This window comes from Oryctolagus cuniculus, chromosome 15 (assembly GCF_051225735.1).
Source record: "Oryctolagus cuniculus isolate XC-2025 breed Fujian yellow rabbit chromosome 15, ASM5122573v1, whole genome shotgun sequence".
In the NCBI taxonomy this organism is placed as follows: Eukaryota; Metazoa; Chordata; class Mammalia; order Lagomorpha; family Leporidae; genus Oryctolagus; species Oryctolagus cuniculus.
In genome coordinates, this window is record NC_142881.1 from 26,482,947 (window position 1) to 26,498,190 (window position 15,244).

General features: G+C 46.5%; 1 protein-coding gene across 2 annotated transcripts in view; it reads right to left on the reverse strand.

The window, feature by feature from the left end:
* PDCD11 (programmed cell death 11) overlaps nt 1–15,196 on the reverse strand; it is a 55,676-nt gene extending 40,480 nt beyond the window's left edge. For both annotated transcript variants that reach the window (XR_016221946.1, XM_002718594.6), the window contains exons 1-8: nt 15,046–15,196; nt 11,524–11,641; nt 10,713–10,844; nt 9,187–9,354; nt 4,890–5,051; nt 3,618–3,741; nt 2,968–3,149; nt 371–478 (exon numbers count right to left, since the gene is read on the reverse strand). Coding sequence is in view for 1 of the 2 variants with exons in the window: in XM_002718594.6 (XP_002718640.1) it covers nt 371–478; nt 2,968–3,149; nt 3,618–3,741; nt 4,890–5,051; nt 9,187–9,354; nt 10,713–10,844; nt 11,524–11,631 (984 nt within the window). In the remaining variant the exon portion in view is untranslated. The remainder of the gene's footprint in view (nt 1–370; nt 479–2,967; nt 3,150–3,617; nt 3,742–4,889; nt 5,052–9,186; nt 9,355–10,712; nt 10,845–11,523; nt 11,642–15,045) is intronic.
* Nucleotides 15,197–15,244: the final 48 nt, after the last annotated feature.

The following is a 15,244-nucleotide window of genomic DNA, read 5'->3' on the forward strand; positions in this document are numbered from 1 at the left end:
ACGTATACTCCTTTTAATGATTATCAAAATCAGATGTATAATACTCAGAGAACTTCTGAAATCACATTTTGCTATTTAAGCATATCTTATTCTCCCAAGTTAAAAATTTTCTAAAACACTTTTAGAAAATAAAGGCAAAGATTCATTACCTTAAAAGAAATCTAACTCTATGGAAGAATATGAAGTAAAAACTGGCAGTTTCCTCCTCCCCACATGCTTTCTCTAATCTCAGAGCCATGGTAGTTTCCTGTGTTCCATCCAAAATGCTCCTTACGATTCCCCTCGGCTCTCCCCTGTACACTGTACACCTGCGGTCCCTAGGACCTGCTCTGTAGCTATCAAGAAAAAAGGTAGGTGCAACATTTCTTACTGCTTGGTTTGAGAAATACGTGCCAACTTTCTTGGGATCCAAGTGCATAAAGTCAACCAGGCCCGTGAAGAATTTGAGGAAATTTAGTGTAAGGCCAAACCGAGTCACCTAGAAATAAACAGAACAGGTAATGAAAAACATTCCTTTGAAGGAATCAGGAACATGACAGACACTATCTATATTAAACATTCAATGCCTCATGGTAACTATGCCTCTCTTTCCACTGCCTACCCTTATCAATCTTTCTTCCTATAAGATTAAGTGGCATGAGGCGGCCATTTGGTCTAGCAGTTAAAGACACCTGCATATCCCACATTAGAGTAGTTGGGTTTGATTCCCAGTTCCAACTCCTGATTCCAGCTTCTTGCTAATGCAACTGGGAGGCAGCAGTGACAGCTCAAATGAATGGGTTCCTGCCACCCACAGGAGGCTGGGATTGAGTTCCTGGATCCGGGTTTTGGCCCCAGCCCAGCCCCAGACATTGCAGGCACTTCAGGAGTGAACCAGACAATGGAAGCTCTCTTTCATTGTCTCTCTCTCTCTTCCTCTGCCTCTCAAATAAGTAAATTTTTAAATTTAAAGTGAGTGGCAGGACAACTCCAAGCTTTATTTAGTAAGCTCACTTCTCTCCCAGCCTAAGACAACACATCAATTCTCCCATCAAGTGTGATTTCTCAATGAGAGGAAGGAGCTTAGCACATCCTTGGGGAACTGCCAGCCTGACAACTTGTATAAATTCTTGTCCAGATTAAGATGGTAAAACCCAAATGTTTGCAAGACAGATACTGACCATGAATAAGCTGATTTATTCTGCAGGGCCCCCTTAAAGCTAAGGTGATAGGCACCTCAAAACAGAGTAGTAAAAAGAGACAACTAAATGCATGGAATGAAGTCAGACCCCAGCCCCTCTCCCATACCCACAGAAAACAAGAAACTTATTCTCTGGCAAATGATCAGAATCAAAACATATGAAGACTTTTCTGGAACATGTGGATCCAGGGGCCAGTGTTGTGGTACAATGGGTTAAGCCATTGCTTGTGACCCTGGCATCCCATATGAGCGCAGGGAAAGCAGCAGTAGATGGCCCAAGTACTTGGACCCCTGATACCCACATGAGAGACCCAGATGGAGTTCTAGGCTCCTGCCTTCAGACTGGCTCAAGTTCTGCTGTTATAGCTATCTGGGGAGTGACCCAGTGGATGGAAGTTATTTCTTTCTGTCTCTTTCCCTCTCCCTCTTTCTGTAACTCTGCCTTTTAAATAAACAAGGTAGAGTCACAGAGAGGCAGAGGCAGCAAGAGAGAGAGAAGTCTTTCATCCACTGGTTCGTTCCCCAAATGGCCAACACAGCTGGAGCTGGGCCAATCCGAAGCCAGGATTCAGGAGCTTCTTCCAGGTCCCCCATGTGGGCGAGGGGCCCACTGCTTTCCCAAGTGATAGCAGAGAGCTGGATAGCAAGAAGAGAAGACAGTATTCAAACTGGCACCCATATGGGATGCTGGCACTGTAGGCAGCAGCTTTACCTGCTATGCCATAGCACCAGCCCCAATAAAATAAACCTTTAAAAAAAGTGGATCCAAAAAAAAAATTTGTATCACATAGATATGTAAATATCCAGCCCCCTTCTCCTACCTCGCTTTCATGTAGACAGATGCTCTTGGGTGGAAAACCTCTCTAAATCTTGTTTAGAGAAATCTAACATGCCAGAAAAGACCTGTAACAAGGACATTTTGGAGGCAATCCAAAGAAAACTTGCTAGCTCCTGTTCCTAACAGTGAAGTCCACCTCAACCAGTGAACAAAGCCATCTCACACACAGACTATCAGTCTTTTAGTGATTCATTTATAACCAAAAATGTAATAGAGAACTAGAAGTTAAAGTTGACAAATTCTCCCAGAAGGGTAGAACAGAGGCTACATGTGTACACATTTGGAAAGCGAACCAGTAGATGGAAGTGCTCTCTCTGTTTAAAAAAAAAAAAAAAAAAAAAAAAAAAAAAAAGGCATAGTGTATTACCTAGGTCAGCAATACTATACAGTCATAATATTTTAAACACTAAATACTGATTTAACCAAAAATTTAATGTGTTCCAGTGCTCAGGGAGGAGGAGAGGAGGTTGAGAGAGCCAAATCTTTATCTACCTTGATAAGAAGTTAAATCTAAATACCTAAAATTGATAAACCAAGAGATTCCAGCAGGAGATTATTACTAAGAATTATGGAGGGAAATTTCAAAAGCTAAACTGATGGCATTAAGGACAGGGGTTAGGAGGGTGAGACAGTTCATTAGAATGAGCCTTTTAATACCAACCAGCCTTTCAGACCAACACTAACAGAGAAGATACCAGCCACAGACATTCATTTCAAGTTTTCTAGCAGTCACATTTTAAAAACTACAAAAAGTGGGACTCATTTTACTAATTTTCTTGTCCAATATATTATCATTTCCACATATAGCTTTGGCCACATTTCAAGTGCTCAATGGCCACATGTGACTAATGTTACCCTATTGGGCATAACATTGTAGATGGTATGAAGGTAAGACTTTATGCAAAGTTACTTTTGTTTTAGGAAATAGTAGTAACAACAAGCAGCCTACCTTCTGCACCTGGGCTTTGACCACCAGGCCCGGCAACAGGTTATTGAGGGTCCAGCTTTGCTCCTCAGAAGCAATGGCAGCAGAAACCTCCGCGTGGCCCACAGATAGACTGACAACGCCTCCATCACCTTTCACCTCTTCAATGATGCAGTGCAGGTACTGACCCACCTTCAGGTTAGCACCTGTAGGCCCAGATCCAGTCCCCAAAAGGGAAAATACTTTGTTGAGAAGGACCTTTAACTTGGGCCCATACAACACCTGAAAAGAGCCATAGACTACAGCCCAGCTGGCATCAATTAGTCTCTATATTACCAATCTCCAAGGGGCCAATTACGAAAAGGGAATGAAGCTTCCCTAGTTAATATACAGTTCAACTGCCCCACAAAATACGAATGTGTAAACAAGTCAGGACAGCGCTCTTCAGAGCCTAGGGACCCAGATCTCGGCAGCAGTAGTCCATCAGGTCCCAGCGAGACCCTGCCACTCCTGGCCCTTCAACTATCTTCCCTATCCTTCCAGCTGAGACGCACTGCTGACGCACTGCAGATTCTGCAAATACCAAACAGCCTTCAGGGTCACCCTTTTATCACGTTTAAACATAATCCCCACATGCACCATCACCGTGGACGGGCCCTTCTTCCTGCCTTCACCTTTGTTCTTCTGTCGGATGTACTCCTGGGCTTTCTGAAGTGGCAGAAAAGCTCTGGTCCCACCAACACCAATGTCTACGAGGTAGCCATGGTCTTCCAGGCTGGAGACAGTGCCGGTGAGGAGCTGAGGAAAAGAAAACATTCCCCAAAATTCCAAGTCAACAGTAATGGAATACACAACAAATGTCCACTACCAAACACAACTGTACCCACGGGCACACTCTTCCATAATCCCGCTCCATTTCTAACTTGAAACCACAATTCCACTAGAAGATAAGTGAGTAGAAGATAGCAATTTTTGCTGGGCTTGAAGAATCCTTCCATTTCTATTCTGTCTGTACATCATTCAGCAGTGTTACACAGAGCTGAATGATAAAAGCATGAAAAAAAGTCTCTCACCACCTGGAGACTTCTCAGAAGACAGGAAATCTTCTATGTTATGCAAAAAGGGATAAACAGAAGACCCTGCACGGCCAGGAGCTACTCAGTCTGTGGTAAGGGTCTTAACCTTTCAAGTTCATTTCCTCAAATGTACAGGGGGAAAATATTTACTTCCCTCACAGAAGAGGATCTCATCAAAGTGTCTAAACAGCAACTGTCATGGAGCAGGCTTTTTGACACTTGTCAATTTCCTACAACTTTTATTCCTTTCTACTCAACTAAATTCTACCAAACTTTCTGGACCTTTCCCAAATCTGACTGCCTCTAACCACACAATGCAAGATCACATAGTAAGTACTTATATGAGCATAGTTTATTCTTTTGTACCCACTTGGAGGTCCTGGAGTCAGGACTAACTTCTCCTGACTCTCCACTGGACTGGACATAATTAGTGGGATATCTATTAATTAACACAGCCAACAGACTAACCACCATCTACCCTGTCTCCTGCCCTCAGAGAGCAGCCCTCAAGCATTCCACACATCAGTCAGAGGCCTTTGAAAGACTTAATCTGTAAGGTTAGGCACTACAGGGGACTCACTCCTCTCACCATCAGCAAGCCCCCTACTATGGCTCCCTGGGAGCCTCTTTCTCTGTCATCAGCTAAATTGCACTGGCTTTCCCTTTTTCTACTCTAAGGTAATGATTAGGTTTAAGTCTGCAATGTCCAGGAAGCACCCAAAGCATCTAGGAGACCTTCCCTCCAGAAGATCCATGACTATGTGTAACAATTAAGCTGAAAGTAAAAAGTGACCCACACCATGTTCTTCTGGGGATAGGGCCAGGAGAAGGCCTGCTGCTAGCTCCTCTTCCCTAATCCCAGATACATACCATGCCAGGCTTCAGGGCCTCAGCACTCAGCACTTTGTTGACGTTTTTGGGGTTCAGAGATAGCTTGACACTCCTTTTGCCCTTCTCCGTGATAGCCAGACTTCTCACCACACATCTCACCAGCATTCCAGGTGCGAAGAGTTCAGGCAAGCGGAGTAGGTCCTGCATTGCACAAAAGAAAAGATCTGACACCTACCATTCCCCTGAACCAAGAAGCCATGCCAGCCTTGGCTCAGTGGCTTCTCACCCTCAGACCCCAAATAACCAAAGGAAGATAGATCTGCAGCTAAGACACCAGTCTTGAACTTCAGCATTAAGTCTGCAAATATATACACATATGAATGGATATAAAAAGACATGTCAAGAGTGGGTGTCTGGAGGCCAGCACTGTGGCATAGCGGGTAAAGCTGCCCCCTGCAGTGCTGGAATGCCATATGGGCACCAGTTCGAGAACCAGCTGCTCCACTTCCAATCCAGCTCTCTGCTGTGGCCTCGGAAAGCAGTGGAAGATGGCCCAAGTCCTTGGGCCCCTGCACCCACATGGGAAGACTGGGAGGAAGCTCCTGGCTCCTAACTTTGGATCCACGCAGCTCCAGCCATTGTGGCCAATTGGGGAGTAAACCAGCAGGTGGAAGACTGACTCTCTCTGTCTCTCTCTCTCTCTCTTTCTCTGCCTCTCCTTTCTCTCTGTGTAATTCTTTCAAATATATAAATAAATCATTAAAAAAAAAAAAAAAGAGTGGGTATCTGGCTTAGTGGGTAAGACGCTTGCATCCCGCGTTGGAGCTCAACTCCTGGCTTCGGCTCCTGACTCTAACTTCCAGCTGGTACAGAGTCTGAGAGGTAGCAGGTAGCAGGTGATGGCTAGGTCCCTGCCACCCACATGGGAGACCTGAGTGAGTTTCAGGCTGCTCGCTTCAGCTTGGCTGTAGTGGGCATTGCACAAGTGAGCCAGTAGATGGGAGCTCTGCCTGTCTCTGCCTCCATGCCTTCCGAATAATTTTTTTTTTTTTAAAGAGTGGTCTATATTGACCATCTCTACTTCATCTCCTATTTGCTCCTACTGCAATCCACTTTCCACTCTCTCATGCACAACTTCATCTCCCAATAAATTCACCAGCAAGCTCCATGCTACTAAATCCAATGATCAGGGCCAGCACTGTGGCCTAGTGGGTAAAGCTGCACCTGCAGTGCCGGCATCCCATATGGGCACCAGTTTGTGTTCCGGCTGCTCCACTTCCAATCCAGCTCTCTGCTATGGCCTGGGAAAGCAGTACAGGATGGCCCAAGTGCTTGGGCCCCTGCACCCATGTGGGACACCCGGAAGAAGCTCCTGGCTCCTAGCTTCGGATCGGCTCAGCTCGGGCCATTGTGGCCCAACTGGGAGTGAACCAGCAAATGGAAGACACCTCTTTCTCTCTCTCTCTCTCTCTCTCTATCTCTCCCTCTCCCTCTCCTCCTCTCTCTGTGTGACTCAGACTTTCAAATAAATAAATGAATCTTTAAAAACAAATAAATGAACTAATTAATCCAATGGTCCTTCTCTCATGTGATCTTTAAAAAGCACTTAACATTCCTGACTGCTCCTTCCTTCTTTAAATGTTTCCTCCCTGGCTTCTAAGACCTTTGATTCACTAGTTTTCTTCTCAATCTCTCTGGATCTTCCTGCTTTTTCTCACAGCAACTCTTCTGATTCAGGAATTAAAATACAATATTTAGGGGGCTGGCGCTGTGGTGTAGCAGGTAAAGATGCTGCCTGCAGTGCCGGCATACAATATGGGCACCGGTTCGAGTCCCGGCTGCTCCACTTCCAATCCAGCTCTCTGATATGGCCTGGGATAGCAGTGGAAGATGGCCCAAGTCCTTGAGCACCTGCACCCTTGTGGGAGACAGGGAGGAAGCTCCTGGCTCCTGGCTTCAGCTCAGCAGCACTGGCCGTTGCAGCCAATTGGGGAGTAAACCAGCAGATGGAAGATCTCTCTCTCTCTCCCTCACTCTCTCTCTGCCTCTCCTTCTCTCTCTGCAAATCTTTCAATTAAAATAAATAAATCTTTTTTTAAAAAAACAACATTTAGGGACCAGTGTTGTGGCAGTGAGTTAAGCAGCCACCTGTGACACTGGCAGCCCATTTCAGATTGCTAGTTCAAGTCCTGGCTGCTCCACTTCTGATCTAGTCCCTAAGCTCCAGGCTCCTGGTTTGAGCTAGACCAGCACCACTCCCACCCGCCATCTCACGCTGCCACATGGTTGAGGCCATTTGGGAGTGAACCAGTGAGTGGAAGATCTCTCTCTGTATATATCACTCTGCCCTTGAAAAAAAAAATAAATCTTTCAAAAAATAAAATATGATATTTATTCTAGACCCAATTTTTAGTAGCTTCTCAATCCATTTCCTCCCTACTAGGAACTTTCTCCCTTGAAAGCTTGAATTAGCATCTAAATAAAGAGGTTTCAATTATTTTGTCTTCGGGCTAGACATTCCTGAGTTCTGTAATCACCTGTCTACTGGATATCTCAATTTCACCTCAAATTATACACATCAAAAAGCCATATCAGCAGGGGCCGGCGCCATGGCTCACTTGGTTAATCCTCCACCTGCGGTACCGGCATCCCATATAGGCGCCAGGTTCTAGTCCCTGCTGCTCCTCTTCCAGTCCAGCTCTCTGCTGTGGCCCGGGAAGGAAGTGGAGGATGGCCCAAGTGCTTGGGCCCTGCACCCGCATGGGAGACCAGGAGGAAGCACCTGGCTCCTTCCTGGCTTCGGATCGGCACAGCGCACTGGCCATAGCGGCCATTTGGGGGGGGGGGGGGAACTAACGGAAGGAAGACCTTTCTGTCTAATTCTGTCAAATAAAAAAATAAAAAATAAAAAGCCTTATCAGCAACCGGTGCTGTGGCACAGTGGGTAAAGCCACTGCCTGCAATGTTGGCATCCTATATGGGTGCCGATTTGAGTCCTAGCTGCTCTACTTCCAATCCAGTTCTCTGCTGTGTCCTGGGAAGGCAGTAAAGGATGGCCTAAGTGCTTGGGTCCCTGCACCTATGTGAGAGACCCGGAGGAGGCTCCTGGCTCCTGGCTCCTGGCTTCGGGTAGACGCAGCTCCAACTGTTGCACCATATGGAGAGTGAACCAGCAGATGGAAGATCTCTCTCTCTGTCTCTGCCTCTCTGTAACTCTGCCTTTTAAATAAATCTTAAACAAACAAACAAACAAAAGCCATACCATGTCCACCTCCCCCAGTCCAGTCCAAGCCTTCTTCTATCTGAAAATGGCATGGCCAGCTGTCAAGTCTCACACAGAAATCCAGACTGATCTCTGCCACTTCTCTCTGTCCCTCAGCCCATATGAAAACTATCACTGGGGAATGACTTCATCTCCTCAATCCTCAGGAAATCATAAACTCAAGCTGCCATCGTTCCCAGAGCCCAGACTGCTACAACTGCCTCCTAACATCTCCAGACAACTTCTAGTACTTCTTCCATCCAGCTTATGCCATGTACCTCTCAACACCACCCCAATGAGAACATTCCAAGGGCTTCCCACTAGTACCTAAAAATTCATCCTCACGGCCAGCACTGTGGCATGGTAGGCTAAGCCTCCACCTGAGAAACTAGAATCCGATGAGGGTACCTGTTTGTGTCCCAGCTGCTCCTCCTCCAACCCAGCTCACTGCTATGGCCTGCTAAAGCAGCAGAAGACAGCCCAAGTGCTTGGGCCCCTGCACCCATGTGGGAGACCAGAAGAAGCTCCTGGTTTCAGATTAGCCCAGCGCTGGCCGTTGCAACCATTTGGGGAATGAACCAGTGGATGAAGACCTTCCTCTCTGTCTCTCCCTCTCTCTGTAACTCTGCCTCTCAAATAAATAAATAAAATATTTAACACACACACACACACACACACACAAAATCCTCACTATGGCCTGCAAGACCACACACATAATCTGGCCTGCACTCTGCTCTCCGCTCCATCCCACACCACACTTGCCCTTGCTGTCTCCTCTCTAGCCATTCTAGCCTTCTCTGTTACATATCAAGCTTCTTCTATCTGTACTCCATTTCTTCCTCACTAAGACACCCTCATCCTTCAGATCTTGTCCCAAACATCCCTTTTAGAGAAGTCTTCCAGGTTCCCTGTAATAATTAAAAATACCTTTATTATTTACCAAAAAAAAAAAAATCCTATTCTTATAAACTCTCATGGCTCCTTGTACCTTTCCTTCTTAGTACGTAGCAAAGCTGTAATTTTACATCTGTGTACCCTGTTTCTAGAAACAGGTATCCTGCAGATCTCCCTTACCTTCAGAGGTTCTTCCTGCGTCATCTGCTCATTTAGTTTTTCAGTATAGGCATCACAGATTTCAGTCACTTGCACAAATCCCTGGAGGCCGTTCGGGAGACTGATCACCAGCTCCAGTTCATTCACCTCTTTCACACAACCCAAAATCCGCATTCCCTCACACAGGGACTAGAAGAGAAAAGAAGAGAAATGTCTACAACATGGAAGAGAGCAATGAAAGGAGAGACTGGGGGAGATGGGTGTCTGGCTTCAGTTCCAACTCTGACATTTATTTAAAAGCTATATGACTGGGGCCAGCACTGTGGCGCAGTGGGTTAAGCCACTACTTGCCACACGAGCATCCCATATGAGCACCTGTTCAAATCCTGGATGCTCTACTTCAGATCCTGCTTCCTGCTAATGCACCTGGGAAAGCAATAGAAGATGGTCCAAGTCCTTGGGCCCCTGCGACCATGCAAGAGACCTGGATGAAGCTCCTGGCTGCTGGCTTCAGCCTGGCCCAGCTCCAGCCATTGCAGCCATCTGGGGAGAAAACCAACGGACAGAAGATCTCAATTGCTCTCTCTCCTTCTCTCTATAACTCTTGCCTTTCAAATAAAATAAATAAATAAATAAAAGCTACAGGATTGGGCTGGCATTTGGTGTAGTGGTAACACACTGCTTGGGATGCCCACATCCCATTCAGAAGTGCCTCCGTTTGCATTCCACCTCCACTTCCAATCCTGTTTCCTGCTAATATGCCTGGTAGGCAGCAGAGGATAGTTCAAGTACTTGAGTCCCTGCCACCCAGATGCAATCCCAGGCTCCTAGCTTCAGCCTAATCCAGCCCTAGCTATTACAGGCACTTAGAGAGTGAGCCACAGGATGGAAGGGCTCTCTCTCTGTGTCACTCTGCCTTTCAAATAAAGAAATCTTTAATAAGTAAATAAATTTTAAAAATTTGGAGCCAGCATTGTGGTACAGGTTAGGCTGCCACCTGCGGTGCTGGCATCCTATATGGGCCTATACTGTGTCCTGGATGCTCTACTTCAGATCCAGCTCCCTGTTAATGGCCTAGGAAAAGCAGTGGAAGACCGCCCAAGGGCTTGGACCCCTGCCACCCATGTGGGCGGCCCTGGCTTTAGCCTGGCCCAGTGCTGGCCATTGCAGCCATCTGGGGAGTAAACTAACAGATGGAAGATCTCTCTCTAACTTTCAAAATAAATAAATCTTAAAAAGAAATTTAAGGAACATATTAAGACTATATATTTCACTCCTCTGAGATAGTTTCACATCAATGAAATGAATGGGTAGTACTAGAATGACTGCTCTAATCTCTGAACTGACTGAAACATAAGCCCCATGAGGCCACAAGCAAGCCTACAGCATCCTAGAGAACTCAGGCATTGGTGAGTAATCAATAATGCTGAGTTCTCAGGGCAAACTGCGAGAAGCCACAGACACACAAAAGGCATAAAAGAATGAAGGGAGAAAAGAATAAAAGAAACAAGATCGTTTGTTCAAAGGAAAACTAAATTTCAACAAACCTCAACACTAAGGATTTCAAACTTCTCTCTTACAGACTTGCTCCTTTCTCTCTCTTCACTTTTCAACTTTTTTGTTTTTGCTGGCCCTTTCTGGCTCTTTTTCCTTTTGGTGGATTCTTCTTCAGTGGAAATCTAAAGGAGAAAAAAAGACCAACAAAGATTAAAAAAAAAAAAACAAAGTAGCAAATCCTAGTCTTCCCACTGGAAACATCTACACCTTGCTTTGTTACTCCTCCACTCCACCCCACTCAACATTCTTAACTGTTCCTTTAATTCCTACTTCAATTCCAATTCTTCCATTCAGTCACTAATGCGCCCTTTGCCCAAGGTCTGAGAAACCTCCTTCGTGTTCCCAAAGTCTCTCCTCTTCCGTGTTATTTGTCCCCTGACGGATGGACCCTGGAGTTCCAAGGCTTGAGAAGCAATGTGAAACAGTGCATTAAACTGGAGGCTGGAGTTAGAGATCCAAGTTAAATCCCCAACTCCCCTTTTAACAAGCCACAGGATTTCAGCTAAATTATATAACCTCTCTGCCCCTCAGGTCCTCATCACAGAACTGCAATCTCTACTTCACAGCATAGCTGGAAAAAAACATTATACAACATAGAGCACTTCAAACTTCAATCTAAATGCCACATTTTAAAAAATGTAGCCTTGTTGGTAGTAAAGCCTCTCTAACAAGTTCAATATCCAGTAGACTTGAACAGGAAATAAATGTGGAAAATAACATGTTTTCAAACAAGGCTCAACGTTCACAGAAAAGACACTAGAAAGCTTCCGGTGAGTCTCACTAAACAAGCATACCACTTACATCAAATAAGTTGTCTTGTTCAACTGACTGCGGGAAAGATTTCTCTGATTTGTGATCTGATTTCTTTCTTGTACCCCCTCGAGGGAAGCTTTCTTCCAGTGTTGCCATGTTTGGGCTCCTAAAAACAATATAAAGAATGGTGAGGTCTAGTGCTGTGGTGTAGTGGGTAAAGGCGCTGCCTGCAGTGCCAGCATACCATAGGGGCACTGGTTCGGGTCCCGGCTCTCTGCTATGGCCTGGGGAAACAGTAGAAGATGGCTCAAGTCCTTGGGCCCCTGCATCCGCATGAGAGACCCAGAAGAAGCTCCTGGCTCCAGACTTCAGATTGGCACAGCTCCAGCCATTGTGGCCATCAGGGAGTGACCCAGCACATGGGAGATTTTTCTCTCTCTCTGCCTCTCTGTAACTCTGCCTTTCAAATAAATAAGTAAATCTTTAAAAAAAAAAAAAAAAAAAAAGAGAGAGAGAGAAGAGGAAGAATGGTGAGATGTAGCGCTGAAGGTAGATTTTGTTAAGGTGGTTATCAGTGGGCAAGAGCTGTCACCTCTAGCATTGCGCTAGACAACATTCAGGACAATGTCCTCGACAGTTCAGATGTCAGGATCTGGATGCTTCATCTTTTCAACATTCTGTGCTTCAAAATCACATACCTTCCTCCAGGAAAGGAAGTTAAAGATTTAAGGTAGTAAATACTAAGCAGCTGTTAGTTAGGTAAGAGGCACACAAAAGAATAAACAACCTCCTACCTTCAAAGAACACATACCCTTTTTTTTTCCTTTTTATTTATTTATTTATTTTTTTGACAGGCAGAGTGGAAAGTGAGAGAGAGAGACAGAGACAAAGGTCTTCCTTTTGCCGTTGGTTCACCCTCCAATAGCCACCATGGCCGGCACGCTGCGGCCGGTGCACTGCGCTGACCCGATGGCAGGAGCCAGGTGCTTTTCCTGGTCTCCCATGGGGTGCAGGGCCCAAGCACCTGGGCCATCCTCCACTGCACTCCCGGGCCACAGCAGAGGGCTGGCCTGGAAGAGGGGCAACCAGGACAGAATCCAGTGCCCCGACCGGGACTAGAACCCGGTGTGCCGGTGCTGCGAGGCGGAGGATTAGCCTAGTGAGCCACGGCGCTGGCCTCCTTTTTTTTTTCTTTTTAAAGATTTACTTTATTTATTTGAAAGGCAGAGTTACAGAGAGAAAGGGAGAGATGGAGAGAGATCTTTCATATGCTGGTTCACTCCCCAAATGGCCACAGCAGCCAGGGCTGGGCCAGGCTGAGATCAGGAGCCAGGAGCTTCTTCCGGGTCTCCCATGTGGGTGCAGGGGCCCAAGGACTTGGGCGATCTTCTGCTGCTTTCCCAGACACATTAGCAGGGAGCTGGATCAGAAGAGCAGCCAGGATTCAAACCAGCACCCCTATGGGATGCCAGTGTTGCAGGGCAGCAGCTTTACCTGCTATGTCATAACAAAGGCCCAGACACATGCACTTTTTTTTTTTTTTTTTTTGACAGGCAGAGTTAGACAGTGAGAGAGAGAGACAGAGAGATGGGTCTTCCTTCCGTTGGTTCACCCCCCAAATGGCCGCTACGGCCGGTGCGCTGCGCCGATCCAAAGCCAGGAGCCAGGTGCTTTCTCCTGGTCTCCCATGCGGGTGCAGGGCCCAAGCACTTGGCCCATCCTCCACTGCCTTCCCGGGCCACAGCAGAGAGCTGGCCTGGAAGAGGAGCAACTGAGACAGAATCCGGCACCCCAATCAGGACTAGAACCTGGTGTGCCGGCACCGCAGGCGGAGGACTAGCCAAGTGAGCCGCAGCGCTGGCTCAGACACATGTACTTTTTAGAAGACAATACAATTATGCAACTAACATAAAATATAAAATGAGGGGCAAGTGTTGTGGTGCAGCAAGTTAACACACTGCTTTGGGGCTCCCTCATTAGAGTACTGGTTCAAGTCCCAGGTATTCTGTTTCTGATCCAGTTTCCTAATAATGAATCCTGGGAGGCAGGAGATGATGGTTCAAGTGCTTGGGCCCCTGCCAACCACACAGGAGACCCACATGAAATTCCTGGCTCCTGACTTCAGCCTGCCCCAACCCTGGCTTTTGAGGGCATTTGGGGAGTGAACCAGAGAATGAAAGATCTCTCTCTGTCACTCTGCCTTTCAAGTAAATGAAACATTTGTTTTAACACAGAATGGATTGTAAATTATCAACAAAGAGGCAGGTAGTGATAGAGCTCCAGTAAAGGAGAAAAAGCATCATTTAAAAAAATGCTTTTGAGCTCAATGTTAAAAAAAAAAGAGTGTGACAGATGGAATGGTAAAGTTCTCTCTCTCTTTCTTTCTATCGTTCTATCTATCCATCCATCCATCCAGCCAGCCGAGTTACTGAGAGAGAGAAACAAAGAAAAAGATCTTTCAGCCTGGTTCATTCCCCAAATGGCCACAACAGCCGGGACTGGCCCGAGCTGAAGCCAGGAATCAAGAGCTTCCTCCTGGTCTCCCATGTGGGATGTGGGTGCGGGCCCAAGCACTTGGGCCATCCTCCGCTGCTTCCCAGCACATCAGCAGGGAGCTGGGTTGAACATGGAGCAGCCAGCACACTAAATCAGCACCAAGATGGGAGGCTGGCACCACAAGCAACTGCTTAACCCACTCTGGCACAAGGCCGGCCCCTAGAATGGGAGTTTGATGCATCAGAAAGAAATATGAGAAAAGGCATGGAAACAGGAAAAGTCTGTTATTTCAATAAATACCAATAATTTGTATATCAAACACGCAAAGGCTTACTGTTGCTCTTCTTTGAAAAACTGTTCAACCAATTATGTGAAGAATGAAGCATCATAAGCTGGAGTTAAATTTTAAGAGACAGGTTGTGCTTTTTTGTGAAAGGTCCTGAATTAGATAAGAGTAAGTTCATATTTTTTTTATGAACTTAGAATCTCAAGCAACGAATGTGTCAAAATAGTAACAAGAAAAATATATACGTATTTGCACACTGCAGGCTACTGCAGACTGCACTAGACAAAAAGATAGAGGAATGAAGGCAAATAAATCAGGTAGAAGGGCTCCAATGCAACACAGCAGAGAAACCACCAGACCCAGAAATGGATACTAGTGAGAACGTCACGTAGGAAAGGTTCGTTCTTAGAATAAGAATCTAGAAGGGCCTCAGACTGTACGAGGTGATGACCTAGGGTTTGGAACCAGGAATGGGTGTTAAGACTCACAGAAACAGGAACGCCAAGTCCGCAGGGAACTTGACCCTTCATTTCCTTTCTCAAGAAGGGAAACTGAGGTTCCAAATAGTAAGGCGAATCAGGGGCAGAGAAGGCACTGGGGTTAGTTCCCGAGGGTAGAGCCTGGGTTTCCAGGGGGCCCTTCAGCGGAATCAGATTCGCAGCGAGGCTCAGGGTACCAAACCACTGTTTCCACACGGCGAGCGCTAAGCAGAGATCAGAGGCACCCAACTTGGGGGCCGACCTGAGAGCCATGAAGTCTCCTCCCTTCCCGCCTCAGCCCTCCCTCACCTGACCGGCGCGGCAGCAGCACCTCCAGCTCCGGGGCCGTGCCGCTGTAAGTACACACGAGGAGACCGGGATATCGCCACACTCAATACTACACTTCCGGAGGCGTGGGCGGGCTCAACACTCTACTTCCGTTACTAAAGAGAGCCGAAGAAGCGAGACGAAGACAGGAAGCGGAAGGGCGGGACTTGAAGCCGTAGCC